Below are 16,789 nucleotides of genomic sequence, written 5' to 3'. Positions count from 1 at the left end.
ATGTCCTATTCGCTTTGCAGTATCATTCTTTCATTTCAGGGTTATACACAGTTTTTCCTCCTCACTTCTTGACTGAAGAGGTTTTGATTATTTTTGATAATTTAAGAAAATGTTTTTTCTTGAACTCCCTCCTATTTTGGACATTGGAGTTCGCTTATTTTTTTTTAAGTTTCTCTTGCAATGTGATGTATGTGTGTCTAATTCTGAAGACCACTTTGAAATTCCAGCTAGAATAGAATAAGATTGCTTGCTTAGTTGTGCAGGTGGAGCACGTTGTATGTGAACTGCATGGATTTCACTGGATTCCAGCTTACACCAATGTGAAAAAAAATCAAGTTTTTAATCTGTAGGTAATGGGCTGGCTGAAATGTTAATTTGGTTTTTGACTAAATGAAAATATATAAAATTTTTTGCAAAAAGTGTCAGCTTTCTGCAAAAGATTTTTACTTTTGTTGAAAAACCAAACACCCACAAAACTTTGGCTGAAAACTGATTTTTTTTATTGGGAGATGCCACCAGTTTTCTATTGTCTGGGCTCCCCAGCTGGGCTGTGTCTCCCATGATGCACCATGGTGGCTTAGCAAGCAGGAGAAGACTGTGTTGCATCATGGGAAATGTGGTCCAGCCAGGAGGACTGGGCCATTGAGAAGAGGTGGGCCATAAGGCACATGAAATGGAGCTCTCATGAGACATTGCAGTGGCATTTTCAAATAGAAATTTTTCAGATTTTGACCAAAATTTTCCGCAGGAAAAACGTCACTTTCTGACCAACTGCTAGATAAAATTTCCATGCTTTGGGTCACGGCTACCATGTAGACCCTTTCCGTATTTGAGCACCATTGTGATAGTGAGAGTAACTCTGCTACTTCTGGTAGTAGTCCCTTTGGTAGGAGTAGGTTTGAATTTCAGAAGGGCTCGAGGCAGTGTGCTTTCAGGGGAGGGCCTTCAACATCTACAATTTGCTTCTCCCAACTGCTAGAAATTGCTGACTTTCGAGGCCTGGTGCAAAATTCATCTCCTCACTTTGACTTTTTCCAAGGAGAAGACTAAGCAGCACATGGTGGTGGTATAGTGATTGGAAGAGGCAGGGTAGGGGGATTCTGTTTTGTTGACCCTTTTTAGTGCTGAGTTGGAAATGGATTTTTTAAAATAAGATATATGCTGGTCATATTTTTAAATTAAAAATTAAACAGAATATATTGAAGAGCAAAATATTTGTTGTAGAAATGCATGCTCATTGTTGACCTCTCCTACTTTTCAAATCAACACATTCTTGGAATGGAATTTTCTTTGATCTATTGTTACAAAAGTTAGTTTAATACAAATCACCATTGTATTCTGAGGGATTGAGCTCAAAATACTCCCAGTGCTGAGATAGTTTCATCACTGCCACCATCCCAGAACTCTTATTTGCAATATATGTAGGAAGCATTTTCAGACCAGGGTGAGTAAAGTTCATCCCGTTGAACTCCACAATAGGGACTGCAGTCACTCACCTTTAAGGAGACAGCGGTGTCCCATCTTATTCTAAGCACCCAGTGCAATGTACTCCATTTTAATGCTGTTTTATTGCCACCTCCCAGCAATTGCCAGTGTGTGTCCCCCAGCCTCAAATACATTCCCCCTAGTTTAGACAAAGTTTCAGTGCCCCTTTTCAGAGTAACAACCGTGTTAGTCTGTATTCGCAAAAAGAAAAGGAGTACTTGTGGCACCTTAGAGACTAACCAATTTATTTGAGCGTAAGCTTTCATGAGCTACAGCTCACTTCATCGGATGCATACTGTGGAAAATACAGAAGATGTTTTTATACACGCAAACCATGAAAAAATGGGTGTTTATCACTACAAAAGGTTTTCTCTCCCCCCACCCCACTCTCCTGCTGGTAATAGCTTATCTAAAGTGATCACTCTCCTTACAATGTGTATGATAATCAAGGTGGGCCATTTCCAGCACAAATCCAGGTTTTCTCCCCACCCTTCCCAACAAACCCAAATATTCATTAAAAATGTTATTTCAGTTCAGGAATTAAGTACCTTCCTTCCCTCCCTCATGTCATTCATTGATTTTTTTCTCATGAATTCACCATCTTGCTATTTGTTTAAACCCCAACTTTTCTCTTATTCTAGCTACTGAAATGTGAGGTATTGTACCTAAGCCTATGTACATTGGTTTTCAGAATGAGGAAATGGGATTTCTACCACTAACCCAACATCACTGGTGTTCTGTTAATTGTGCGAAAGCAGTAACATTTTAGTGTCTAAACCAATTTAAAAACATTTCAAGTCATAATCTCTTGAGTCCACAGAACATGTTCCTTTTGATTTATAATTCTGAAGAGTGATTATGACAAAACTCCAGGCTTCATCTCTATTGTGCCTTAATGATGATGTATCAAAGGGGCTGAAGAAAAAATATTCTGTCTTTTTAATGATTGAATAGATATCATTTGCAACCTTTCTTCTTCCCCCCCCTCCCATTCCAAATCATGCTTGATCAACAACAAAGCTTTGGGATGGGAACTACATGGCTCAAGAGATTGGTAATGGGTCCTAAAGCTTTTCACCTGTGGGATGCTGGTTTGGGTTGGTAGTGACTGTAAGTGGCTGCCTTCTGATTGCTGCTTATTGGCTAATATGATATAGGAGGGATTGAGCAAGTCCATTTCCCAGTAAACATGTGTCCTCGTCACAAAAAACACCAACCTCTTTGACACTAACTGGTAGGCCGGGGTGGGGAAACTCTTGCCAGCATTATGCATCTGGCCTGCAGTTTCATTTTGTCCGGCTCGCAGCAAGTCTCCGTGCTGCAAGCCTGAAGCCTCGGTGTCTCCCCCGCCCCCCACAGGCTGGAGCCACAAGCGCCAGCTCGCCAGCATGTGTCTGCAGCCCCTAGGTAGAGGGGCGATCAGGGAAGCTCCGTATGCCGCCCCCACTGCCAGCTACGCAGCTCCCATTACCCAGGAACCGTGGCCAGTGGGAGCTGTGGGAGTGGTGCACACGGGCAGCGTGCACCGCGCAGAGCCGCCTGGCCCCTCTACCTAGCGGCCGGACATGCCGGCCACTTCCGGGAGCAGCACAGAGCCAGGGCAGGCATGGAGCCTGCCTTAGCTCCACTGCACTGCTGACTGGGAGCCGCCTGAGGTAAGCACTGCCCAGCCAGAGCCTGCACCCCAAACTCCCTCCTGCAGGTCTGAACCCCCTCCCACATCCTAACTCCCTCCCAGAGTCCGCACTCCCTCCCACACGCCAACCCCCTGCTATAGCCCTGAGCCCGCTCCTGCACCCCAAACCCCTCATCCCCAGCCCCACTCCAGAGCCCTCACCCCCAGCTGGAGCCTTCAGCCCCTCCCACACCCCAACTCCTCATTTTTGGCCCCACCCCAGAGCCTAAGGGGAAGCCCTGAACCTCCATGACCCTCCCGCGGGGCTGGAGCTGGAAGCACCTGCTTGCCCTGCTGCAGGGGGAAGCCCCAAGCCTCTGCCCGCTGTGGGTCTGTGTGTGGCTCCCGACTGATTTTTTTTTTTTTTTTCTGTGGGTCAGTGGCCCCTGGTAGAAAAAAGATTCCCCACCCCTATGGTAGGTAAAGAACTGAGTGGGCCTGGAGATTGAAGTATGTTTGAGGGGTAAGAGCTACAGCTCAGAATTGAAACGTGCAATCTGACAGTAGTAGCTTCTAAAGTGAAACTGTCAAATGAAGTCACACGTTGTATACAAATGGTTCTTTATTCAGTTGTCAGTAACAACTTATATTGGTTCAAGTGAAAAAATTTTATTCATTTTACTCTTTACTATTTAAGCCATTGGTTTACTTTCTGCGCTTAACTCTGTTTGGACAATGGCAGTAATGAAATCACTTTGACTTTAATAGTCCTAATTTCAGGTTTCATGTGCTGTAATGTTTGGGTTAAAAGTACTGGTGTGAATGTTTATTTGGTAACTCCTTTTCCTTTTTTTTCTTTTTTCCTTTTGAGATTTTTAAATTGCATGGAAACATCTCTTCTGACTTACTAGCCTAATTTAAGGCTAAATGTGGGTTGACAGTGTCCTGGAGCTGTGGAAAGGTACAACAACAAACAGTTTAGACACTGACATGCAGATATATGATTTGACATTCAGAAAAAACCACAAATGAAATGAATTATTGATCACACTCAAACACAGGATGGCTAATTTAATATGAAAATTGATGTTTAGCCTAATATGTCCTGAGCAGGGGGAGAAAGCGATAGAGAAACCTCTCCCCGAGATAGCTGTTGACCTCATCAAGACAGTCAGAACTGTTCTTCCTCATTTGCCTGCACATGTTATGTAAAAGGAAGATACAGTAGTGCAGTGGTCTCCAACCTTTTTATGCCCACTTTTTGAATTTAAGGGCAACCCAGGATCTACCCAGCTCACTCCATCTCCCCCCCGCCCCGTTACTCACTCTTCCCCACCGTCACTTACTTTCACCGGGCTGGGACAGGGGTTGGGGTGCAGGAGGGGATTTGGGGTGCTGGTTCTGGGAGGGGGGTCAGGGCTGGGGCCGGGGCTTAGGGTGCAAGAGGGGGGTGAGGGGTGCAAGCTCTGGGAGGGCGTTTGGGTGCAAGAGGGGGCTCCGAGCTGGGGCAGAGCGTTGGGAGCCAGGAGGGGGTGCAGGGTGCTGGCTCTGGGAGGGGGGTCAGGGCTGGGGCAGGGGGTTGGGGTGCAGGAGGGGACTGCAGGCTGGGGCGGAGCATTGGGAGCCAGGAGGGGGTTTGGGGTACTGGCTCTGGGAGGGGATCAGGGCTGGGGGTTGGGGTGAAACCTCCCGCTGGCCGGCACTTACCTTGGTCGGCGGCACAGCGAGGCTAAGGCAGGCTTCCCTGGCCCCATGCCACTGCCTGGCATGGCCCCATGCCACTCCTGGAAGGGGCTAACACACCGTTGCAGTCCCTGCGGGGGCAGGGTGCACATGGCTCTGCACACTATCCTTCTCTGCAGACACCACCCCCAAAGCGCCCATTGGCCACAGTTCCTCGTTCCCAGCCTGCGGGGGCAGTGCTTGCAGGCAGGAGCAGTGTGCGGAGACCCCTGCTCCCTCCCACTCCTGGGGCTGTGCGGCCATGCTCTCCGCTTCTGAGAGCGGCGTGGGGCTGTGGAAGGCAGGAAGATTGCAGTTTTCTGGGAGAGTCCCCGGGATTGACCAGTCGATCAAGATTGATGGGTTGTTGACCACTGGAGTAGTAAAATCTTGCTTTCTGTAACACTGGTGCAAACTGATGCAGATTAGGATGAGAAAGTTGAATCGTTTTATGATTTTGGCAGACGTTACTTTTTTGATGTTTTTCTGCATAAAATCACGTTGTGAACAAAGAGAATGTTATGTGATACACCGTTAGTTTTACAATTTGCACAGAGACCTTATTTCCGCTGCTTTGATAGTTAAATGGAAAAACATTCTTCAGAAGAACATGCAACTTTTAAAAATGTTCCCCAAACTTCTAATTTATTTTTCCAGGGTAATTACACCGTGCCCTGATAAACACTGCTATATGTGTTCAGCAGAATGCAATCCACAAGACACAATAATTGTCTTCTCATGAAACATAATGGCAAAATCTTTTCTAAGTTATTCCACTATAATTTAGGAGTTTCTTTAATGGAAGGCCTAATCACATGTCCTGAGTATTATGTAATTCCTTTATTTAAAAAATGTTATAATTAAATCTTACATTTTTTTTTAATTTTCATAGACATTCCTCTGACTGGAATCTCGCTGGTACATTTAAATAAAAGTAATCATCTTTTGCAACATACTTCTGTTGTTTGTAGCGTAGCCACTGGCTTTTAGTACCACCAATTACCTCATCCTACTCCAGGGGACATTAAAGCTCAGCACTGCTATTTCAAGTCAGAATCCAGACTCCTCATTCTCTTTCCCCATCAATTACAGTTTTTGTCAGCTTGAATTACACGTGCATAACACAAACTCAAAGCCATGCTCTGTGGTAAGCAGGTCAGGTTTTTTTGCTTTTGAGAGCTGGTTTAATAACAGAAGATTAGAATGCTAATTCAGGCCTTGAAGTTCCTATTAGTTAGGTGCCCGAGGGTGGTGCTTTTTAGGTCTTTTTTTTTTTTTTTTTTTTTAAATACTTGGCCTCTGGGGTACCCAGCTCAGTCGTGGTGAAAATTTTTTGTCTTCTCTTCCCATTAGTTATGTAGCCTTCTCTTATTTGTGCAATCCACAAGACAGACAGGCCTGGTTTATGTAAGGAATTAAAAAAAGAAATGGTTCTCTAATGTGGCACAGCTAGAGAGCTGAGACCTGTGAGAGGAGCAAGGAAGAGATGGTGATGAAGGTGAAACAATGAGAGAGACAAGAATGGGCAAAGACTGAAAATAAGAAGCATTTGCTGATCTGGCTTCTTAAAGGGATAGTGGGGATTTCAATAAAAGGAGGAGTGCTGCAGCGGTAGAAGAGGCAAACTGAACCTATTCCAAAGGAGATGACCCACAGACTGGGGAAAGGGAATGTTAATGGGGATGATGGAACCTTTTGTTTCCAGGTTGCCTGTTGAAATCCAGCCCAAGAAGGTAGCAACTGAAAGTTAGTGCCTATCATAACTTCAGTCCAGTTCCAGTCAAAACCCACCATCCCTGCAATTATTCCTCTTGTTGACAATCTCAGCAGAAGGGCTAAAGAGCAAGCCTTTCATCCCCAGATTTAAGGTGAAGCACTTGGACACTTGCACAACAGCTTATTGTGTTCACTGGTTCTTAATCTCCCCTTCATCCGCCTCTTCTCCCCCTCCCCCAAAATACCTCTTCAGTATACAGAGCTGTCAATGCAGCTTCTATTTCAAGACCCAGACTTGCACAACTTCTGGCCCTTTCTTCATTTAAAAAAAAAAAGGGGCGGGGGGGACCTTGAAGGAGAAATGGAAAAAATTACAGTTGTGTTATGCATAAATTTATTCCTGTTTCCTACATTCCTCTGAAAGGTTTCCACACCTAACTGTTAACTCCAGAATGAGGAAAGGTGAGGGCATGTGTGGCAGACAGGGTTCCAAGGAATTGATGTTTTTTGTTGGTTAACTAACTAGGGCTCTCTCTTTACTGCTAAAGAAAGGTAGGTTTTTACTGTTAGATAACTAGTGTGCATTAGCCATCCAACTGAAAAATCACAGTGGAGACAAGGCACTGTAGTTTTACCATGAAGTAAGTTAGGCGAGGTCAGTCATCGTCGGGGGGGCGGGGGGTATAGTGTTGACCTTGCCTAGCTACCTCATGGTAAAAACTTCAGGTATCTTGTCTCTACTGGGATTTACAGTGAGATACTTACTGTGCTTTTAAAAAACCACAAACCAACTCCCCCATACACTTTTTGGCAGGGAAGTCAGCCTAGATTTAAGGAGCAGGTAATACATTTACTTTTCTGCGATTCAGACGCTAACTGCTGTGAGGTTGGCTAGACCTCATTAAACTAATCTCTTCCCCTCCCTCCTGTGACATGTTAACCTGGGAGCTCCGCCTTATGTGAGGAAAGGCTAGTCTCTTGCACTTCACTAGATGAAGAAGTGGCTTCTGTAGGCCTCCTTTAAAAAAAAAACAAAAAAAAAACAACCAAGGAATGCTGTAGCATTCATGGATGAAAAGTGAGAAGATGGAGGGGTCTCTAACTGCATGGCTTGTTTGTGTTGGTCATTTGTCTTGTTTGTCAAGATGTTTCTGTTCCAGTTTCGTTAATATATGGCTGGGGAACTGTCATGTGGTCCCTTTGAAATGTGTTTTACAGCTCAGAACAAGCATAATATAGTGTCTTACTCTAAGGCAAAATTTCACCTCTTACACAGTGAACCAAATCCAGCCTCATTGTAAGCAAGAGCAACTGCCATTACTGTCAGTAGGAATTTTGGCTACATTTTCCAGAGCTGATTTTGACCATTTCTTTGAGCCTTTTTATTTGTAATTTTAAACTTAAAATCAAATGAAGATAGTCTTTGTTCTCCGTGAACCTCCAGCTTATTTGAAGAAAGCAACATATTACCAATCCATTATTTTATTAGTCAGAAATGATACTTGATGCTGAGGATCAGGAATGGATGTAATCCAGATTCAGTAAAACTGCTGAACCCTAAAAATCAGATTTTGAATTATGAAGGATCTGTAATTCATTCCAAGCACTTCTCCTGTCATCATTAAACCCAGAAGGCTCTGTCTTGACAAGCAAAAAGGGTGTGTCTTTTAAATTGTGTTGACTTAAAATTTTGAAAAACGTATTTTTTGAGTCTATTGAATCAGGATAAGTTAAGACCTTCAGCTGAGTCTTCCCTCTCTACCTGCTCCATTTCAAAGGAAGCTTGAATGTTATTGTTTTCCTGTCTCTGAATGGCATCATCTGCAGTAACAGAAATCGACTAAGATCTTAAGAATTCACATGCCCATGGGGACCATTATTACCTTCACCACATCTAGTCTCTATGCTAATACCCACTGGCTTCTTGATAAAGAAATGTAACCGTAACAGTCCTGTTCATAACACTTGATGCAGACAAAAGAAGACAGTCGCATTGCCTGGTCCTACAAACCAATGCACTTAAAGATTTATTTTCTATTCTTTTTATCCTTTTAAAGAGAGCTCTGATTACAAGCTAGTGTTCAAGTGCTTTCCTTCTATTCTCGTAATGGATTCAATTCCTCATAGGAGAAGTATGGCTAGAAAAAGTAGCCAGCTGTTTAGATTTCACAGATCAAGCATTTTAAATGCTAGTGTTTTTACTATTAACATTTACATTAGTTAACACCTAAAATCTCCCATCCTAGTATCTCTGCAAACACATAATGTAGTACAACACATTTTCTAGCCATTGAGCTTGCAGTCTAATGAGACAAGACACAAACGTTAATTAGGCAGACAGTGCATAAACAAATAGTCAAAAGAACTAAACTTGTTTACATTTTTTCCCTGTTTTTTATTTTCCTCAAGTCATCCTGCTTCCCCTCCCTTCCCTCTCTCCTGTTTGGGTACCCCAGCCAACTTGCTCCACCACTGATGACCCCAAATGCTCTCCTTTCATCCTGCCCACCTCACAGATGTAGTTTCAGGTCCAATCTGGAGAGGAAGAAGGCGGGGGCGAGGGGGGGGTGAGAAATAAGTTACAGAATGGCCAGAAATGTATAAAGGCCTTGTGGAGGATCTCTAGGGTAGATAGAGGCATTATGGTCTCCATTGCATCATCTGTTGACATTTGACTGGCTTCTCTTTCCCCATGGCCCGCCAGCAGGGTTCTATAACTATTCTTTTACCTGATATAATATTATGGGGCAGGTGTGTAAGACTTTTGTTGCTTTTGGGCAGGGTGAGTAATGCATGTGATTATGTGCAATTTAAGATTTTTATCTTTCCACAAAACTGTGTTCTGGTGTGTTGGACTGCTTGTCTCTGGTCATTTGCAGTATGCCCCTGCAAACAAAGCTGTCATAGAATCAAAACTCTCTGAACCCAAAGGCTCAGTCTACAGTGGGGCTTTCAGCTGAGTTATAACACTGCTTTATGAGACCTGTTTAAAGTTGGCTGTGGCTGAGCTGGGTTCTGATTATGACCTCATGCTTCACTGCTTATTCAGACAAAAGTGTTAGAGTAAGAAGTGTGTGGCTGGGCTCATGATTGAGCTGGCTAGTGTGGACAGGGGCCTGATAGACGTGAAATCCATTTTAAAAGTGTATTGTAGGCTTGGTGTCTACCAAGGCCACCATTTAAACTTGATTTCACCATAGTTTAGCCCTGTCAACAGAAGCTGGATCAAACTTTATCTAAAACCCAGTTGGGCCATAATAGAATCTAGCAACTAACTATTGCTAAATTCTGTTTGTTTCGTAGTGCAGGAAAGGTTCTCTTTAACTTCTAGGCATTGTTGGCAGCATGGTTCTTTAAACTTGGGTCAATACCTGTGTAGACTAGGCCTAAAAATACTTGTAAAATATTTCTAAACTCTTCCTAAACTGGCATGTAATGACTTCAAATATGTGCTTTAAAATATATTTATTTTACTAGAGTTTGTTACTCATTATGCAAGTGTAACACTATGGAGGTTCACCCAAACCAGTAAGAGGTTGTGTCACCACCTGCTGTGTGACCCAGAGTCCTTGTGTTCTTGCAGCATTGGCTCAGAGCCCTGATACCATGCTCCCAGCACAATGGCCTCAAGCTGGCTTCCACCAGCCTGATTACTCCTTAGGGTGAGACCAACCGCCTTTCCAGTCTTGATCTCCCCAAAACCATCTCCCCTGTAGTGTCCAGTCTCTCTTACTGGACCCTCACAGAAGTTAACTTTACTGCCTCCACAGAGACAGATCATACAGCCTGTTAATTTAGCTGAGGACTTCGTCTTTCAGTTTGATACACAGAACTGAGATGATTTTGTAATAAAACAAGAATATGTTTATTAACAAAGAACAGATATTTATGTGATAATCAGGGATCCTAGTTTTCTATGATAAAAAAACCCCAAATTCTCCAATAGAAAAACATAAAAATCTGTGTTTTTCTGCGATTAAAATAAAACACTGAACTTTAGTTTCCCTAGCCACAATATATGTAGGTATCAGTAGAACAAAATGTTTTATTGTTATATTTACAATTTTTAAGCAAGTTCGAAGCCTACCACCAATGTGAAATTTGTCCTTACCAAACTCAGTGACATGATCTTATGGGGTGATTTTTTTTTTTAACGTTTTCGGCATCTTTTCATAACTTCAGTTACAATTACAACAGTAACGGAGGCTGAAGTGAAAAATGAGTTGCATTAAAACACGAATTCCTATACGCCATTGAATAACCACTGTACGCCGGAAGTGGTTTATTGGAGTATGTTTAACTATGTAAATTTAAAGCACAATCAAAATCGACCACAAGAGGGGGAGGTAGCGCCCATTGTATAAGTGACACTGGAACTTTCAGTAAAATTTAGTTAATATGTGTTTTTATTTTTTTCACAAAATGTAAAAACTAAAGATTCTCTGTAAAAATGCAAATTCCTTGTTTTTCCATCGCAAACGGATTTCTAGGATCCCTGGTGATAAGTAAGAATAAAAGACATAGATATGGTTAAAAGTAAAACAAAAGAAAACATGCTTTCTAGTGACTAAAACTTAACTTCAGCACGTTGCAGTCTTTGTCTAAGCAGGTTTCTCAGTTCCAGATACTCTTGGTTTTCAGGCCAAGAGGATCCACTTTTCATTAACTCAGCGGGAACTACTTTGTCCCCTAGACCAGTGGTTCCCAAACTTTGACAACCTGTGAACCCCTTTCACTAAAATGTTAAGTCTCACAAACCCCCTCCTAAAAATGAATATTTCCAGGGATTTTCTCATTTACCTCAGTATAAATTATAAAAGCAGTGATCTTGGAAATATAAAATTTGTTTTTATGACATGCTTATTACACGCTATTTATTATTAATTTTATCGTTACAGTATTTTTATTACATTATGAAAATGGCAACACTCTTCCAAGATCTCACTTTCGTAGCTTGTATCACTTTGAATAAGCCTGTTATCAGACAAGGCTCCTATGTTTCATCAAGGAGTATCAGATGTGAAACAGCATGGTGGTATTTAAGAAGCCAACTCATAAAGAGTTCCTCCTACACAAGCATTCAGGTCTTGAGCAGTCCAGGCAAAGAATGCACTTTACAGCAATGCTTAAACTTGTTCTTCATAATAATTTTAAAAAACAATACTAGCTGCCTATTTAATTTTAAAAACAGCAAAAGATATCCACCTCCCTTTCCATTTCTTATAAGGAATCGTAAAGTTTAAATCTCCTCAGTGTGAGAGATATGCTTGCTTTGATCTGCTTAGCTTTTGGAAGTCCAGGGCTGCTGGCCTCGTGCTCCCTAGGGACAGCTCTGTCCACCGTTAGGGAATTTTTCCCTGAGAACCCCCTATAACATTTCACGAATATCCGTTTGGGAACCACTGCCCTAGACGATAGATGCTAACATGGCTCTTTGCCTTTGTTTATACTTCCCAAAGTCTACTGTCTCCGTTTCAAGAGCCAGGAAGTTTTTCTAGGGGTGCAGGCTCCATCTTCAATCATGATTATTAAAATGTTTTTTCCTGCTCGTTTAGCTCTATGACTTTGTTTGCCTTCTATGCAAATGTATCTTTCATTGTCCTCTGAGGTATTACCTGGCTCAGTTTACATTGTAGCCACAGGAAAAGAGGCAAAATAACATTCCTTTGTCTAGGACAGGCAGGGCTTATGCATTGCTTGCAGAGTATCTTTAAAAAAAATTTTCAGCATACATTTATAATTCTTTATACATCACCTGTACATATATTACGTGATAATACTAATGACCTGCATGTTACTGGTTTGCGTATGATACCTTACGCAACACCTTTTATGACGATAAGGTGTTGATTCAATGAATGTGCCCAGCCTAATGGGAGTTGTGGTATGGTGTGCCCTCTGCCAGTTAGTATTGAAGGGCAACTAGGGTCACAGCAGGATAGGGACATCATTCCTTAACTAAGCACAACCACTGTTCTAGCTTAATAATAATAACAACAATTAATAAACAATAATAATTATTAGTATTAGCGGGGAAAGAGGGAAAATTTTTCCAAGGACATCAAAGTGCACCTTTTTTCTTTGAGTCTGTGCCCAGAACTACACACACATATAATTCAAATCCATCTTTTGTGTTGCAAATGTGTGGGTAAAACTAGAGGCCGTGCTTTGAAAATGTGTCCTGTTTTTCTTTTGTAAGGTGCTTTGAGATCTGTTGATGAAAAATGCAGTGAAAAAGTTAGATATTACTAATTATTGTTATTGTATTATAATAAATAAGAAATAAATAAGCTATACCAGTTAAGTGGTAAAATAAGTGATAGAAAAACTTGGTGTACTTTAGAACTAACAGCGCATTGTGAATTGTCTCACTTCAGGGAATCAAAAAGCCTTTTACTGAGGTCATTAAGGCCAACATTGGTGATGCACATGCAATGGGACAACAGCCCATCACTTTCCTTCGTCAGGTAATAATTTTATAAAATAATATTGTTTCTAATTCTGTTTCCTCTATAGAATATCACAAAATTTCAGACACCGTGATTTGCTAGAAAAATTTCTTGTAGCTAGACATTTGATTCCCCCAATATGACTGTAATGCACACCTACTCAGTTGTTTTTTCACTGTGTTACCAGTTGTGCTTTATAGCCTATGCATGTTGCATGCTTAATTGTTTGTTTGCTTGTGTGAATGGACGTTAGTTCCATACATACAAGGGATGTGACACATGGAGCTACCACTTCAGCTTTTCCAGTAGTGCCTCTACCATCAAAACTCCAATAGTTTGCCTTCTAGTAGTCCCCACTGTGGCCCTCTTTTGCATATGTCCCTCTACAGTATTCTTCCTCTTTTATGCCCCTGAAATGTCCACCTCCTGGCCCTTTGCTCACATCCTCTTCCAGCAAACCAGTTATTGGTAATATAGGTAAGGAAAAAATAGACTGTTTTTAATCCAACAGTGTTCTTTTAGGGCCTGACTTTTCAAAGGTGTGGACAAACAGTTGTACACACCCAATTGCATGTGCCTGATTTGTGTGTTCAAATACCACTTCTGAGCCTGCTGACCAAGTATTTGCATATGCATGTGGGGAGTTAAATGCATAGCAGACCTCTGTTCACAAATAGTCAATCTGAGTGTGCACAAGAGGTATTTGCATGCATAAATTGGGTTGCAGGCATCTTTTAAGGACCTTAATATCTTAACATCTCTGGGCTAGTTTTGAAGAATGTGTTTAGCATCCAGGCATGAGTTCTATTGTGGAAACTATACCAAAACAAGAACAACTAAAGACTTGTAGCTACAAGTACATTTTCAGTGAACGTCTTGTGCAATTATGCATGTAAAATCTTCAAATTGCATTTTATTTATTAATATTATGGCATCACTCAAAGGTCCGAATCAGGATTGGGGCCACATTGTACCGGGCGCTGTACAAACACAGATGATAACAACAGTGCAGCTCACCATGTGATATACATACATGCATTAATTCTGCTACCATCGCTGACCAGCCAGGATACTATGGCCCACCCATGTCATCCTGGTGAATGCATGCAAAATGAGGCAGAGATTGAGACAAATGAAAGCTGCTCTCAGTAGGGACCTCTTGATTTCCCTCACTGTGGCTTAAATTTCTTCATCATAGTTTATTTCCTTTAGAGCATGGTTCCACTTCTACCTTCTGTTCTCCCTTTAGCAATTCAAATTAGTAAAATAAAGACGGCAAAAGTTATTTCAGAGAAGTATGACTAGGGCTGGGACTCGGGAGACCGGGGTTCATTTCCCACTTCTTCCATAGACTTCCTGAGTGATCTTGGGCAAGTCCTCTTATCCTCATCTGTAAAATGGTGCTAGAAATAACTATTCCTTTAGCCCTTTTTCTGTTGAGATTGTACATTTTTCAGGACAGGAATGATCCCTTACTATATGATTGTACAGTGCTTAGCCCAGTGGGGCCCCAATCTCAATCAACTGTAATACAAATAAGGAAAAAGGAATTTGCTGCTCTTAGAATTATTAATTAGGTTCCAAACTCTGATGAGAAATATGTACACTTTTTATGTTTTTTGGGAGTGGGGGGGATTTATTTTTCATTGGCTTGAGACCTAATCTATTGATATCCTTCACCTCAAAGGAGCTAACTTTCAGATTAACAACTTAAACATAACCAGTGCCATTGAGCAACTGATAGCAATAGTCAGTTTACAGAGTTTTTCTTGGTACTGTAGGTGGTTGCACTTTGTACATACCCAAACCTGTTGGACAGCCCAAGCTTCCCAGAAGACTCAAAGAAGAGAGCGAGACGGATCTTGCAGGGGTGTGGAGGGAATAGCTTAGGTAAGATTTTTATCTAGCCTCATTTGTTTTTAATTATAGGTCTGTTATTTTCTGTTTTAATATCTTAAGCTTGTGTAGTGATGGGCCTTTTAGAAAGGATGTAATTAGATGAACTTGGGTGGGAAGGAAGTGGCCCAAGAATTGTGAACGTGGAGTGTTTACAAGACTCTCTACTAACAAGATGGGGTTGATGCAGAAGATGGTAGGCAACCACTGGTGCATAGGCACCGACTTCTGTTCCCGGTGGGTGCTCGTCTCTGCCCCTGCCTGCCTCTTTTCCGCCTCCTCCCCTGAGCGTGCCGCGTCCCCACTCCTCCCCCCTCCCTCCTGAAAAGTCCTAAGTGCCACCAAACAGCTGTTCGGTGGCGGGAAGCACTGGGAGGTAGGCAGAGGAGCAGGGATGCAGCACACTCAGGGAGGGAGGAGGAGGTGGGGCAGGGGGTGAGAGGAGCTTGGCTGCTCATGGGTTCAGAGCACCCACTAATTTTTCCCCGTGGGTGCTCCAGCCCCAGAGCAGCCACAGAGTCGGCGCCTGTGCACTGGTGCATGCTGTTGAGAGGTCAAGCAGTAAGCAGACTTCTCAGCAAGATGGTTATTGTATACACATTTCTGGATAACCCATTATCATAGTATATGGGCACTCAGAAAAATGACCCAAATTCTGTTCATTTGTCTAAGGCAGAGGTTCCCAAACTGTGGGCTGTGGCCCCAAGGTGGGCCACCAGTGCAACTGCATTCTCCAGTCAAACTGTTTGGTTTCAAAGATCTTGAAGCATTTCTTTGAGTGCACATTGCTAGGGCTTTCTATCATTATGATTTTTTACATTAAAATGAAAAGGAAAAGTACATACTTTACTTACAGTGTTATAGTTTATATGAATGTAATAATTAGTAACTTTCCTCAAGAGGTGTTAATAGTGAGGCACAGTGCCTACTGGAAAAATGTTTGGGAGCCCCTCGTCTAAGGTATATAAATTGCACATACACCTGGTTGTAAAATGTATTCTACCATTGTCCTTGTAGTCATTCTAGTGACAGCTGAAATCAACCATGTTTACAAGACAAAATAACCCTAAAAGAACATGTTGAAGCTCCAAAACTGTTGTCTTGAGCCTCGTGTCCCTCCCAAAGGCCCATGTGTGTATTTAGAAATAAATAAAAACAACTTGGGCTGTCGATTAATCGCAGTTAATTCCCACGATTAACTCAAAAAAATTAATCGCACTGTTAAACAATAGAATACCAATTGAAGTTTATTAAATATTTGTGGATGTTTTTCTACATTTTCACATATATGGATTTCTGTTACAACACAGAATACATAGTGTACAGTGCTCACTTTTATTATTATTTTTGATTACAAATATTTGCACTGTAAAAATGAAAAACAAAAGAAATAGTATTTTTCAATTCACCTCATATAAGTACTGTAGTGAAAGTGTAACTTATAAATATAGAATTTTTTGGTTACATAACTGCACTCAAAAACAGAACAATGTAAAACTTTAGAGCCTGCAAGTCCACTCAGTCCTACTTCTTGTTCAGGCAATCGCTGAGACAAACAAGTTTATTTACATTTACAGGAGATAATGCTGCCTGCTTCTTAGTTACAATGTCACCTGAAAGTGAGAACAGGCGTTCGCATGGCACTTTTGTAGCCAGCGTTGCAAAGTATTTACATGCCAGATATGCGAAACATTCGTATGCCCCTTCATGCTTCGGACAACATTCCAGAGGACATACTTCCATGCTGATGATGCTTGTTTAAAAAAAAATGCGTTAATTAAATTTGTGACCGAACTCCTTGGGGGAGAATTGCATGCATGTCTCCTGTTCTGTTTTACCTGCATTCTGCTGTATATAGCAGTCTCGGATGATGACCCAGCAGCACATGTTCGTTTTAAGGACACTT

General features: G+C 41.9%; 1 protein-coding gene across 6 annotated transcripts in view; it reads left to right on the top strand.

The window, feature by feature from the left end:
* The window catches only part of GPT2 (glutamic--pyruvic transaminase 2), a 51,228-nt gene that overhangs the window by 10,576 nt on the left and 23,863 nt on the right, over positions 1-16,789 (top strand). For all 6 annotated transcript variants that reach the window (XR_006285124.1, XM_043526049.1, XM_007059646.4 and 3 more), the window contains 2 exons: positions 12,916-13,005; positions 14,769-14,877. Coding sequence is in view for 5 of the 6 variants with exons in the window: in XM_043526049.1 (XP_043381984.1) it covers positions 12,916-13,005; positions 14,769-14,877 (199 nt within the window). In the remaining variant the exon portion in view is untranslated. The remainder of the gene's footprint in view (positions 1-12,915; positions 13,006-14,768; positions 14,878-16,789) is intronic.

This window comes from Chelonia mydas, chromosome 12, assembly GCF_015237465.2.
Source record: "Chelonia mydas isolate rCheMyd1 chromosome 12, rCheMyd1.pri.v2, whole genome shotgun sequence".
Classification (NCBI taxonomy): domain Eukaryota; kingdom Metazoa; phylum Chordata; order Testudines; family Cheloniidae; genus Chelonia; species Chelonia mydas.
The sequence above is the reverse complement of the archived record's forward strand: the minus strand, read 5'-3'. Positions and strand labels throughout refer to the sequence as shown.